The sequence below is a fragment of the Oncorhynchus clarkii genome, chromosome 10 (assembly GCF_045791955.1).
Source record: "Oncorhynchus clarkii lewisi isolate Uvic-CL-2024 chromosome 10, UVic_Ocla_1.0, whole genome shotgun sequence".
In the NCBI taxonomy this organism is placed as follows: Eukaryota; Metazoa; Chordata; class Actinopteri; order Salmoniformes; family Salmonidae; genus Oncorhynchus; species Oncorhynchus clarkii.
The window spans coordinates 56,173,224-56,186,565 of NC_092156.1; the positions used below are offsets into that span (position 1 = coordinate 56,173,224).

The 13,342-nt window shown below is 45.6% G+C and overlaps 1 protein-coding gene across 2 annotated transcripts in view; it reads right to left on the minus strand.

Moving 5' to 3' along the window:
* Window positions 1–13,342, minus strand: part of LOC139418797 (spermine oxidase-like) — a 69,701-nt gene that overhangs the window by 9,983 nt on the left and 46,376 nt on the right. For both annotated transcript variants that reach the window (XM_071168507.1, XM_071168508.1), the window contains exons 2-3: window positions 9,669–9,903; window positions 8,386–8,612 (exon numbers count right to left, since the gene is read on the minus strand). In XM_071168507.1, the coding sequence (XP_071024608.1) occupies window positions 8,386–8,612; window positions 9,669–9,876 (435 nt within the window). In that variant the 5' untranslated portion in view covers window positions 9,877–9,903. The remainder of the gene's footprint in view (window positions 1–8,385; window positions 8,613–9,668; window positions 9,904–13,342) is intronic.

Consider the following 13,342-nt stretch of genomic DNA (forward strand, 5'->3'; position numbering starts at 1 on the left):
GCCGGGTATGGTTCCCAATCAGAGGCAGCTGTCTATCGTTGTCTCTGATTGGGGATCATGCTTAGGCAGCTTTTACCCACCTGTAGTTTATGGGATCTTGTTTTGGTACTGTGCTGTTTAGCCCTAAACTTTACGTTTCGTTTGTATTTATTGTTTTTTTCGGTGTTCATTGACTAAAGTAAGATGTACGCCTACCACGCTGCATCTTTGTCTGATCCTTCCATCAACAAGCGTAACAGGTGCAACCAATTACCTTCATCACATAATTAGTTAAATAAAGTCCACCTGTGTGCAATCTAAGTTTCACATGATCTCAGTATACAGTGGGGCAAAAAGGTATTTAGTCAGCCACCAATTGTGCAAGTTCTCCCATTTAAAAAGATGAGAGAGGCCTGTAATTTTCATCATAGGTACACTTCAACTATGACAGACAAAATGAGAAGAAAAATGCAGAAAATCACATTGTAGGATTTTTTTATGAATTTATTTGCAAATTATGGTGGAAAATAAGTATTTGGTCAATAACAAAAGTTTATCTCAATACTTTGTTATATACCCTTTGTTGGCAATGACAGAGGTCAAACGTTTTCTGTAAGTCTTCACAAGGTTTTCACACACTGTTGCTGGTATTTTGGCCCATTCCTCAGTCCTCAGCTGTCCAATCCCTATACCTTTCGCAGAATATCAGTCTGTCCCTGATGTTTTTCCTGGAGAGAAGTGGCTTCTTTGCGGCCCTACTTGACACCAGGCCATCCTCCAAAAGTCTTTGCCTCACTGTGCGTGCAGATGCACTCACACCTAACTGCTGCCATTCCTGAGCAAGCGCTGTACTGGTGGTGCCCCGATCCCACAGCTGAATCAACTTTAGGAGACCGTCCTGGCGCTTGCTGGACTTTCTTGGGCGCCCTGAAGCCTACTTCACAACAATTGAACCATTCTCCTTGAAGTTCTTGATGATCCGATAAATGGTTGATTTAGGTCCAATCTTACTGGCAGCAATATCCTTGCCTGTGTAAAGCAATGATGATGGCACGTGTTTCCTTGCAGGTAAGTAAGGAATAACAATGATTCCAAGCACCACCCTCCTTTTGAAGCTTCCAGTCTGTTATTCAAACTCAATCAGCATGATAGAGTGATCTCCAGTCTTGTCCTCGTCAACACTCAACGAGAGAATCACTGAGATGATATCAGCTGGTCCTTTTGTGGCAGGGCTGAAATGCAGTGTAATTATTTGGGGGGGATTCAGTTAATTTGCATGGCAAAGAGGGACTTTGCAATTAATTGCAATTCATCTCATAACTCTTCACAACAATATAGAGTATATGAAAATTGCCATCATACAAACTGAGGCAGCAGATTTGTGAAAATGTATATTTGTGTCATTCTCAAAACTTTTGGCCATGACTGTACACACCTGTTCTGAAAGGCCCCAGAGTCTGCAACACAATTAAGCAATGGGCACCACCAAGCAAGTGGCACCATGAAGACCCAGGAGCTCTCCAAACAGGGCAGGGACAAAGTTGTGGAAAAGTACAGATCAGGGTTGGGTTATAAAAACTATCAGAAACTTTGAACATCAAGGAGCACCATTAAATCCATTATAAATTTTTTTAAAGAATATGGCACCACAACAAACCTGCCAAGTGAGGGCCACCCACCAAAAGCCACCAAAGCTCCACAGCGGAGATTGGAGTATCTGTCCATAGGACCACTTTAAGCCGTACACTCCACAGAGCATGGTTTACGGAAGAGTGGCAAGAAAAAAAGCCATTGCTTATAGAACAAAATAAGCAAACACGTTTGGAGTTTGCCAAAAGGCATGTGGGAGACTCCCCAAACATATGGAAGAAGATACTCTGGTCAGATGAGACTAAAATTGAGCTTTTTGGCCATCATATGTCTGGCGCAAACCCAACACGTCTCATCACCCCGAGAACACCATCCCACATTGAAGCATAGTGGTGGCAGCATCATGCTGTGGGGATGTTTTTCATTGGCAGGGACTGGGAAACTGGTCAGAATTGAAGGAACGATGGATGGCGCTAAATATTTTAGAATTTTTTGTATTTTAGTATTTCTTATTATTTCTTGTTTGTTACACAATAAAAAATATTTTGCATCTTCAAAGTGGTAGGCATGTTGTGTAAATCAAATGATACAAACCCCCCAAAAATCTATTTTAATTCCAGGTTGTAAGGCAACAAAATAGGAAAAATGTAATGGGGGTGAATACTTTCGCAAACCACTATGTTAGTGGTATTAAGATTCTAACAACGACAGTGTGTTATATAGACTTATTGAGGAAAAGTCAAGGAAGGAGGGGGGCATGACTTAAATAATGTCAGAGTAGCAGATTTTTTTTAAATTCATGAGCAGTTCAAATGACTGCTTTAGCTGTCCCAGAGTGAAGTTCACATTATTTTTCCATGGAATCAAAATGTTTATGTTTACCATTGCTGCACTAAGTTACATTGTAACCACAAAGGTCATATGATAATGACATGGTATTCGATTGCATAACCTTATCATCTTGTCTTACCTCCCTGGTGGAACGTTTTGCATACAAAGACCAGGTGTGTGTTTATTAGGCACCAAACGGAAGAAAACAAATCAAATCAAATTTTATTTGTCACATACACATGGTTAGCAGATGTTAATGCGAGTGTAGCGAAATGCTTGTGCTTCTAGTTCCGACAATGCAGTAATAACCAACGAGTAATCTTACTAACAATTCCAAAACTACTACCTTATACACACAAGTGTAAAGGGATAAAGAATATGTACATAAAGATATGTGAATGAGTGATGGTACAGAACGGCATAGGCAAGATGCAGTAGATGGTATCGAGTACAGTATATACATATGAGATGAGTATGTAAACAAAGTGGCATAGTTTAAAGTGGCTAGTGATATATTTTACATCAATTCCCATTAGTAAAGTGGCTGGAGTTGAGTCAGTGTGTTGGCAGCAGCCACTCAATGTTAGTGATGACTGTTTAACAGTCTGATGGCCTTGAGATAGAAGCTGTTTTTCAGTCTCTTGGTCCCAGCTTTGATGCACCTGTACTGACCTCGCCTTCTGGATGATAGCGGGGTGAACAGGCAGTGGCTCGGGTGGTTGTTGTCCTTGATGATCTTTATGGCCTTCCTGTGACATCGGGTGGTGTAGGTGTCCTGGAGGGCAGGTAGTTTGCCCCCGGTGATGCATTGTGCGGACCTCACTACCCTCTGGAGAGCCTTACGGTTGTGGGCGGAGCAGTTGCCGTACCAGGCGGTGATACAGCATCTGTAGAAGTTTGTGAGTGCTTTTGGTGACAAGCCAAATTTCTTCAGCCTCCTGAGGTTGAAGAAGCGTTGCTGCGCCTTCTTCACGATGCTGTCTGTGTGGGTGGACCAATTCAGTTTGTCTGTGATGTGTACGCCGAGGAACTTAAAACTTACTACCCTCTCCACTGCTGTTCCATCGATGTGGATGTTTCCTGAAGTCCACAATCATCTCCTTAGTTTTGTTGACGTTGAGTGTGAGGTTATTTTCCTGACACCACACTCCGAGGGCCCTCACCTCCTCCCTGTAGGCCGTCTCGTCGTTGTTGGTAATCAAGCCTACCACTGTTGTGTCGTCCGCAAACTTGATGATTGAGTTGGAGGCGTGCGTGGCCACGCAGTCGTGGGTGAACAGGGAGTACAGGAGAGGGCTCAGAACGCACCCCCTTTGGGGCCCCAGTGTTGAGGATCAGCGGGGTGGAGATGTTGTTACCTACCCTCACCACCTGGGGGCGGCCCGTCAGGAAGTCCAGTACCCAGTTGCACAGGGTGGGGTCGAGACCCAGGGTCTCGAGCTTGATGACGAGTTTGGAGGGTACTATGGTGTTAAATGCTGAGCTGTAGTCGATGAACAGCATTCTCACATAGGTATTCCTCTTGTCCAGATGGGTTAGGGCAGTGTGCAGTGTGGTTGAGATTGCATCGTCTGTGGACCTATTTGGGCGGTAAGCAAATTGGAGTGGGTCTAGGGTCTCAGGTAGGGTGGAGGTGATATGGTCCTTGACTAGTCTCTCAAAGCACTTCATGATGACGGAAGTGAGTGCTACGGGGCGGTAGTCGTTTAGCTCAGTTACCTTAGCTTTCTTGGGAACAGGAACAATGGTGGCCCTCTTGAAGCATGTGGGAACAGCAGACTGGGATAGGGATTGATTGAATATGTCCGTAAACACACCAGCCAGCTGGTCTGCGCATGCTCTGGGGGCGCGGCTGGGGATGCCGTCTGGGCCTGCAGCCTTGCGAGGGTTAACACGTTTAAATGTTTTACTCACCTCGGCTGCAGTGAAGGAGAGTCCGCATGTTTTGGTTGCGGGCCGTGTCAGTGGCACATTATTGTCCTCAAAGCGGGCAAAAAAGTTATTTAGTCTGCCTGGGAGCAAGGCATCCTGGTCCGTGACTGAGCTGGTTTTCTTTTTGTAATCCGTGATTGACTGTAGACCCTGCCACATACCTCTTGTGTCTGAGCCGTTGAATTGCGATTCTACTTTGTCTCTATATTGACGCTTAGCTTGTTTGATTGCCTTGCGGGGCGAATAGCTACACTGTTTGTATTCGGTCATGTTTCCGGTCACCTTGCCCTGAATAAAAGCAGTGGTTCGCGCTTTCAGTTTCACGCGAATGCTGCCATCAATCCACGGTTTCTGGTTTGGGAATGTTTTAATCGTTGCTATGGGAACGACATCTTCAACGCACGTTCTAATGAACTCTCTCACCGAATCAGCGTATTCGTCAATGTTGTTGTCTGACGCAATACGAAACATATCCCAGTCCACGTGATGGAAGCAGTTTTGGAGTGTGGAATCAGATTGGTCGGACCAGCGTTGAACAGACCTCAGCGCGGGAGCTTCTTGTTTTAGTTTCTGTTTGTAGGCAGGGAGCAACAAAATGGAGTCGTGGTCAGCTTTTCCGAAAGGAGAGCGGGAGAGGGCCTTACATGCGTCGCGGAAGTTAGAATAGCAATGATCCAAGGTTTTGCCAGCCCTGGTTGCGCAATCGATATGCTGATACAATTTAGGGAGTCTTGTTTTCAGATTAGCCTTGTTAAAATCCCCAGCTACAATGAATGCAGCCTCAGGATATGTGGATTCCAGTTTGCAAAGAGTCAAATAAAGTTTGTTCAGAGCCATCGATGTGTCTGCTTGGGGGGGAATATATACGGCTGTGATTATAATCGAAGAGAATTCCCTTGGTAGATAATGCGGTCGACATTGAAATAGGGTGGGTCAACCTGAAAACTTCATTTTAAAATTCCCTAGCAAAACTTTAAAAACATTTCCGTTGCGTGCCCTAATGAACTCGACCCAGGATGCACCACACCTTTGTTGACAATATAAAATAGCCTCCGGTTGAAATGGGATCCTCAAGAAACACATTTTCAAAGACAAATAATTGTTAACCTATTTCTTGTCCATTGCCTCACACCCATGAAACATTAGATCTAAACAGACAGGATTTCTATGTACCTCAAATCCTGATGTGAAACAAAACCACCAAGTCAGCTTCGGAATGCTAATCCTACTGCTTAGTTAATTATGCTGATTTCCAGGCAGAAGCACGGTGGCGATTAGCGCTTAGCGCAGTTGTAATGATACATGGGAAGGGATAAGTGTTTAGTGCTGCTGTAATGATGCACGGTGGGGGTTAGCCTAATGCATACCGTAGCTCTGCTGTGTTGATGCTGCTGCTACACTGCAAAGTGATTGGCATCTTGGAAATGGATTATACAAGGGATTACAGCATAGAGGTATGCAGACTGACACACATGAAATCAGGATAAAAGCATTGTTCACACTGTATGTTGCAGCTCCCTAATTATTACCAAAGATGGTTTAGTATGAAGATACACTACCGGTCAAAAGTTTTAGAACACCTACTCATTCAAGAGTTTCTTTATTTTTTACATCAAAACTACTAAATAACACATATGGAATCATGTAGTAACCAAAAAAAGTGCTAAACAAATCAAATTATATTTTATATTTGAAATTCTTCAAATAGCCACCCTTTGCCTTGATGACAGCTTTGCACACTCTTGGCATTCTCTCAAACAGCTTCACTTGGAATGCTTTCCCCACAGTCTTGAAGGAGTTCCCACATATGCTGAGCAGTTGTTGGCTCCTTTTCCTTCATTCCGCGGTCCGACTCATCCAAAACCATCTCAATTTGGTTCAGGTTGGGGGATTGTGGAGGCCAGGTCATCTGATGCAGCACTCCATCACTCACCTTCTTGGTAAAATAGCCCTTAAGGAGCCTGGAGGTGTGTTGGGTCATTGTCCTGTTGAAAAACAAATGAGTCCCACTAAGCCCAGACCAGATGGGATGGCGTATCACCGCAGAATGCTGTGGTAGCCATGCTGGTTAAGTGTGACTTGAATCCTAAATAAAATCACAGACAGTGTCACCAGCAAAGCACCCCCACACCATAACACCTCATCCTCCATGCTTTTTGGTGGGAAATACACATGCAGAGATTATCCGTTTACCCACACCGTGTCTCACAAAGACACGCCGGTTGGCACCAAAAATATCAAATTTGGACTCCAGATCAAAGGACAAAATTCCACTGGTCTAACGTCCATTGCTAATGTTTCTTGGCCCAAGCAAATCTCTTCTTATTATTGGTGTCCTTTAGTCGTGGTTTCTTTGCAACAATTGGACCTTGAAGGCCTGATTCACACAGTCTCCTCTGAACAATTGATGTTGAGATGTGTCTGTTACTTGAACTCTGTGAAGTATTTATTTGGGCTGCAATTTCTGAGGCTGGTAACTCTAATGAACATATCCTCTGCAACAGAGGTAACTCTGGGTCTTCCATTCCTGTGGTGGTCCTCATGAGAGCCAGTTTCATCATAGCGCTTGATGGTTTTTGCGGCTGCACTTGATGAAATCTTCAAAGTTCTTGAAATGTTCAGGATTGACTGACCTTCATGTCTTAAAGTAATGATGGACTGTCGTTTCTCTTTGCTTATTTGAGCTGATCTTGCCATAATAAGGACGTGGTCTTTTACCAAATAGGGCTATCTTCTGTATACCCCCTTACTCTGTAACAATACAACTGATTGGCTCAAAAGCATTAAGAAGGAAAGAAATTCCAGAAATGTACTTTTAAGAAGGCACACCTGTTAATTGAAATGCATTCCAGGTGACTACCTCATGAAGCTGGTTGGGAGAATGCCAAGAGTGTGCAAAGCTGTCATCAAGGCAAAGGGTAGCTATTTGAAGAATCTCAAATATACTACATGATTCCATATGTGTTATGTCATAGTTTTGATGTCTTCCCTATCATTCTACAATGTTGGAAATTGTAAAAAAAATAAATAAATAAAATCCTTGAATGAGTAGGTGTTCTAAAACTTTTGACCGGTAGTTTATGTAGAAACTGCTTCTCTAATAGAAATCTTCAATCTCGCTTGTAGGCGATGTTATGGAGACTTTGGCTAGCTAAGCTCGTGCGCAGAAACACGTTATCGGGTCTAACGGTCATCTCACGCAGAACTCTGCATGTGCAGGCCGTCAAATCAAAGGCACTCCTTAGACGTGAAGTCGTTTTTGGTGAAAATGTGACAGTTTGTCACTTTCCCCATGTTGGAGTAATAACATGTTCAGTTACTTATTGGCTCGACTCTAAGTGGTGCCTTCAGATTACAAGAAAATGAACACGACGGAATAATTTTTCCCTTCTCTCATTAACTTCTCAAACCCCAAACCCTGGTATGCCGAGTGCTTCGCAAGCGTTCTCGGACGTCTCGCAATGTTGCGCCTCTGGGTTTAGAAATTCTGTTATTACTGTGTAGTTATCCATGTTCGTACAGTGTGTTCTTAAAGGAATGGGTGCTGCTGTGGAGAATGCTGTGTTATTAAGGTGGATAATAGAGAAGGTTCTTCTGTGTTCAAGTGCCTTGAAATAGTTCCAGTTCCGTAAGCGTTACGAACAAGTCGCCACAAGCTTGATACACCTCTTTCTGGCCCACTCAGTGTGTATCCTTTAAAAATTGACTTTGGTATTTTATTGGTAACTTTGCTGCTTGCAACACTTATGGAACATAACTATTGTGAGAATTACTCAGGGACATAGAGAAAGGGAAGTGTGTAGAAAGCGTCCCCCTTTCCTCTGCACAGTGTCTATTTACTCTGAACTGAAGGGTAGTGGGAGGAAGCCAATGTTGCGAGAATGTACTATACACACACCTGTGCTATACACACCTGTGCATACGTGCCACTGTCTATGTACAGTATCTACATTCAGTCATGGGTGGCTCCCTGTGCACACATCAGCGGTAATCTGGACACACACACACACACACCTCTGGACACACACCTCCCACACACCTCTCTCCCCTCACCTCATTGTAGAGGTCACTGAACTCCTCGACCAGGTCCTTGGGGATCCTGGTACCGCTGTTGGTCTGGTAGTGGGCCACGCCGTTCTTGGTGTACAGGCTGATGCGGCCCACGCTGCGCTCGCCGTCCGTGGTGTGCTCCAGCAGCCCGTTGTCCTCCGCCAGGTGGTACACCGGGTTCCCGTTAGCGCCATGGATCCAGGTGGCTCCGAGCTCCAAAGTTGTTTGTCCTGGAATAGGATGGAGGAGGAGAAGATGAAGAAGAATGTAGTCCTCACTGTAGCTCAGTTGGCGCTTGCAATGCTAGGATAGTGGGTTCGATTTTCTGGATAAAAGCCTCTGCTAAATGGCATATAAATACGTAATACACTTAGTGTCTGTCCCAATATGAAGTAATGTTTTGGCCATGCAAGTAGTGAGAATATTGGGACAGGCTTAGGCTCCGTTCAAAAGTAGTGCAATATATAGGGAATAATGTGTCATATCAGATGCACCTTTGGGGTCACACTTACAAACTTTGTTTACCCACCCCAAGCACTTGATTGTTTGTGTCAGTTTATTTGGGAATACGTTGAATGGAATGGAACTTGAATTGAATGAAATAAGCAGAGGAATGAGAACAGGAAGTTGTTTTAATTGAATGGACGTGAAAGGAACTACAGTTAGAGGGTGTCAATTCAATGAATGTGACTGCAGCCTACTGGACATTTTGAGGATGCTACAACCACCTACTCGAGAGATACTTGTTATTGAAAGGGCTTCATAGAGAATGAGGAATAGGGATAAATAAATCATTTTTTTATATTGAATTGAAGCCATGTGTGGCAATGAGAGTAATCGAACTTGTTCAGCTCAAAGGGGATTTTGCAGGACTAACCACACATCCATCCGAGAGACAAATTCCCCAATCACATTTTGAATTGAGAAAGCTTAATTGGGCTTTGCAAAGCACACATTCTGATCCAGTGTTATTTTGGGAAGGCTTTTAGCATTAGCACTGATAGCGTAGCCCCATAGAGAATAGAGGGGGGCACCTTTTGACAGCTAGATGTGAGTGCGGGGGAAACAACCTGATGATTACACACTCACACAGACATGTCGAATGTCTCAGTGAGTGAGGTTCGGAGCTTTCAGCTTACAGAAAATGTTAACTATTTAAGAAACACCCATAGAGTCATAACCCATGACATTCCAGGGTCTGGTTTAGCGTAATTTCCTCCATGTATTGTTTCTTACTCGCGCTTCGTGTGTTTGTAGTGTATAAAGTTCACGGCATCATTTCTTACCGTGCTGAATGCTTTGAACTCTCCCTCCGACGCGGTCTGACGCCTCTAGGACTGTGACATCCGTGAAGCCGCTTTCCAGGAGGCTCTTGGTAGCTGCGAGACCGGCCAAGCCCGCGCCGATCACTACTATTCGAGGCTGTCGACGAGTGCGTAGGTCTCTACTAAGGGGGTCATCAGTGCTGTCTGAAGATATTTCACAACTTTGCATGCCGTCCAAGCTCCTCTTCTAGGGGGTCTGAGGGGGAAACATTAGTTAAAAACAAGTCAATCCTGGTCCAGCGGTATAAAGCGCTGACTTTGGAACCCATGCAGCCGCCAGCACAGGTTCAAATCCGACTCCTTGCTCTCTCATTCTTCCTCACTCTCCTGTCTAATAAACATGAATGGAACTACACACAAAAAAAACAAAGCAAGTCAATTTCCCTCAGGCAAGATGAGGACAGAAAGTATCTTTACACACAGGGGGAGATAGCATCAGTGGGTACTCAATTGAGTGTTCTCAGTTCAAAGTAAAGTCCTCCGTACACAGTACTGTACACAAACCCTCTTTCAGATCAAATACCCGTTATGACATCAAATCTATTCCGGAAATAGAATTTCATCTCGCTTTCCTGAGTATGCGTACTTTGAGTGAGGAACGGGTTCATCGTTTTATTAAAACAGTCGCTATTTCAAAAAGGTCTTGCTATTTTGTGGCCTAGTGTGGTCTGGCTGTCTAAGCCACTGTCTCTGGATAACATACATATCTTTGTTAAAACACCTTACCGTTGCATGGCTAAGAAGTAGCTGTGCTGTGTAGTGGGGGCTTATTATATTTAAGCAATAATGCCCGCGGATGTGTGGTACATGGCCAATATACCACGGCTACGGGCTGTTCTTATGCACAACTGTCACGCCCTGAACATAGAGAGCCCTTGTTTCTCTATGATGTAGTAGGTCAGGGCGTCACTAGGGGGTATTCTAGTGTATAATTCTATGTTGTGTTCTAGTTTATATTTTCTATGTTGGTGTTGTGTATGATTCCCAATTAGAGGCAGCTGGTAATCGTTGTCTCTAATTGGGGATCATATTTAAGTAGCTATTTTTCCCACCTGTGTTTGTGGGATATTGTTTTGTGTTTGTGCATGTGCACCACATAGTCACGTTTAGTTGTTTGTTTATTGGTAGATTTTTGTTTTGCTGAAGTATCACTTGAAAATTAATATGGAGAATATGGAGCATTGTGAGAAGTTAGGAGAGAGAGAGATGAGAGAGATGTTGTGCAAGTGTGTTCTGCTCAACATCCGACCAGAGGATCAGGTTAGCAGTCTGGTGCAACCTGGGCTGGCTCCAGTGCGCCTCCCCAGTCCGGTACGTCCTGTGTCTCCTCCTCGTACTCGCCCTGAAGTGCGTGTCCCCAGTCAGGTACGTCCTGTGCCTGCTCCCCGCACTCTCCCTGAAGAGCGTGTCACCAGTCCAGTGCAACCTGTGCCGGCTCACACATCAGGCCTCCAGTGCTCCTCCCCAGTCCGGTACGTCCTGTGCCTCCTCCTCGCACTTGCCCTGAAGTGCGTGTCACCAGTCCAGTGCCACCTGTGCCGGATCCACGCATCAGGCCTCCAGTACGCCTCCCCAGCCCGGTACGTCTGATGCTGGCTCCCCGCATCCGTCCCGAACTGCAGGTCACCAGTCCGGTGCCACCTGCGGCGGTCCACAGTGCGGAACCTCCGGCGACGGTCCGCGGTCTGGAACCTCCAGCGACGCTCCACGGTTCGGAACCTCCAGCGAGGGTCAACGGCCCGGAGAGTCCAGGCACGGCCCCCAGTCGCTCTCCAGGGCAGGAGCCTTCCTCTGCGCCGGGGCCCAGTCTAGGCACGGTGTCCAGTCCCGCTTCATGGCAGGAGCCTCCCTCTGCGCCGGTGCCCAGTCCAGGCACAGCGTCCAGTCCCGCTCCAGGGCCGGAGCTTTCCTCTGCGGCGGTGCACAGTCCAAGCCCGGTGTCCAGTCCGCTCCAAGGCCGGAGGCTTCTTCTGCTCCGGTACCCAGTTCAGGCATGGCGGCCAGTCCTGCTCCATGGCCGGAGCATTCTTCTGCGCCGGTGCCCAGTCCAGGCACGGAGACCAACCCAGCTCCATGGCCGGAGACCTCCTTTGTGCCGATGTCCAGGCACGGCGTTCAGCCCTGCGCGATGGCAGGATCCGGGGTCTGGGCAGGGGCTACGATTTACACCAGAGTCGCCACCGACACTAATCAGCCCCACTAGCCTGGGGGGGGGGGGGGGGGGGGGGGGGGGTACTGTCACGCCCTTACCATAGAGAGCCCTTGTTTCTCTATGGTAGTAGGTCAGGGCGTGACTAGGGAGTATTCTAGTGTATAATTTCTATGTTGTGTTCTAGTTTATAGTTTCTAGGTTGGTGTTGTGTGTGATTCCCAATTAGAGGCAGCTGGTAATCGTTGTCTCTAATTGGGGATCATATTTAAGTAGCTATTTTTCCCACCTGTGTTTGTGGTATATTGTTTTGTATTTGTGCATGTGCACCACGTAGTCACGTTTAATTGTTCGTTTATTGGTATATTTTTGTTTTGCTGAAGTTTCACCTGGAAATAAATATGTGGAACTCAACATCTTGGTCCCGTGCACCTTGGTCCCGTTCTTACGACAACCGTGACAACAACGTACCGCGGAGTGCCTGGACAGAGCCCTTAGCCGTGGTATAATGGCCATACCACAAGCCCCCGAGGCCTTATTGCTTTTATAAACTGGTTACGTAATTATAACAGTAAAAATAAAGGTTTTGTCATACCTATTTTTTTTACCTTTATTAACTAGGCAAGTCAGTTAAGAACAAATTCTTATTTACAATGACGGCTGTCAGCAAATCAGCATCCAGGGCTCGACCACTCAGTTTATAATAACATATAGACAACTGTGTCTGAGGAAACAAATGCAAAATGGAGCATATTTAAAGCGCATCTCCCTGATCCCATTATACTAATCTAATGTAGTCTCAAAACAAAACGCTAAGCAACACCAAATGAATGAGACTCATGCGGGTCCTTGATCGATTGTTTGGGGCGACGGCATCGCAGGGTTGAAATGTTGAGGTGAAATACGTTTTGTTTAATTATTTTCTCACAGACTTCCTTCCACCGCTCTCACTGAAGTAGCGTGTGTGTACGCAAGTGAGCTGAAGTGCTGTACCACGGGGCCTTGCCAAATGGAAAATAGGCACATTTGACAGAAAGCAGGCAGTGGAAGAAAGGACACAGGAGAAGAGAGAGAAAGAAAGAGAGGGAGATGGGAAGAAAAAAATAGGATAAGCAAGAGAAACGAAAGAGAAAAAGTACGTCTGTTTGTGAAAGATAAAGAGGGGATGGAAGGATAAAGGAGGAAAATGCATTAGGAAGCAGACTAAACAGAGCAGTAACGTGTTCCATTATCCTCATTTTTCTTTTCTTTTTTCATCCCTGAGCGCACCCCCCACCCCTCCTCTTCCTCTGAGAGGTGAGACCATATGCTACCTCCAGTTCCTACATGTGACGCACTCCACTCCCCTCTCCCCCACAAAACCTCCCCGCTCTGTCACCACGGCAACGCTGCTGCACATGGCAATGCTGCGGTACCATACTGAGAAACCGTCTCGCACACACAAGAAAAAGGCGGTTTCTCCCGAACCAGGGTCACGCGGTCAAAC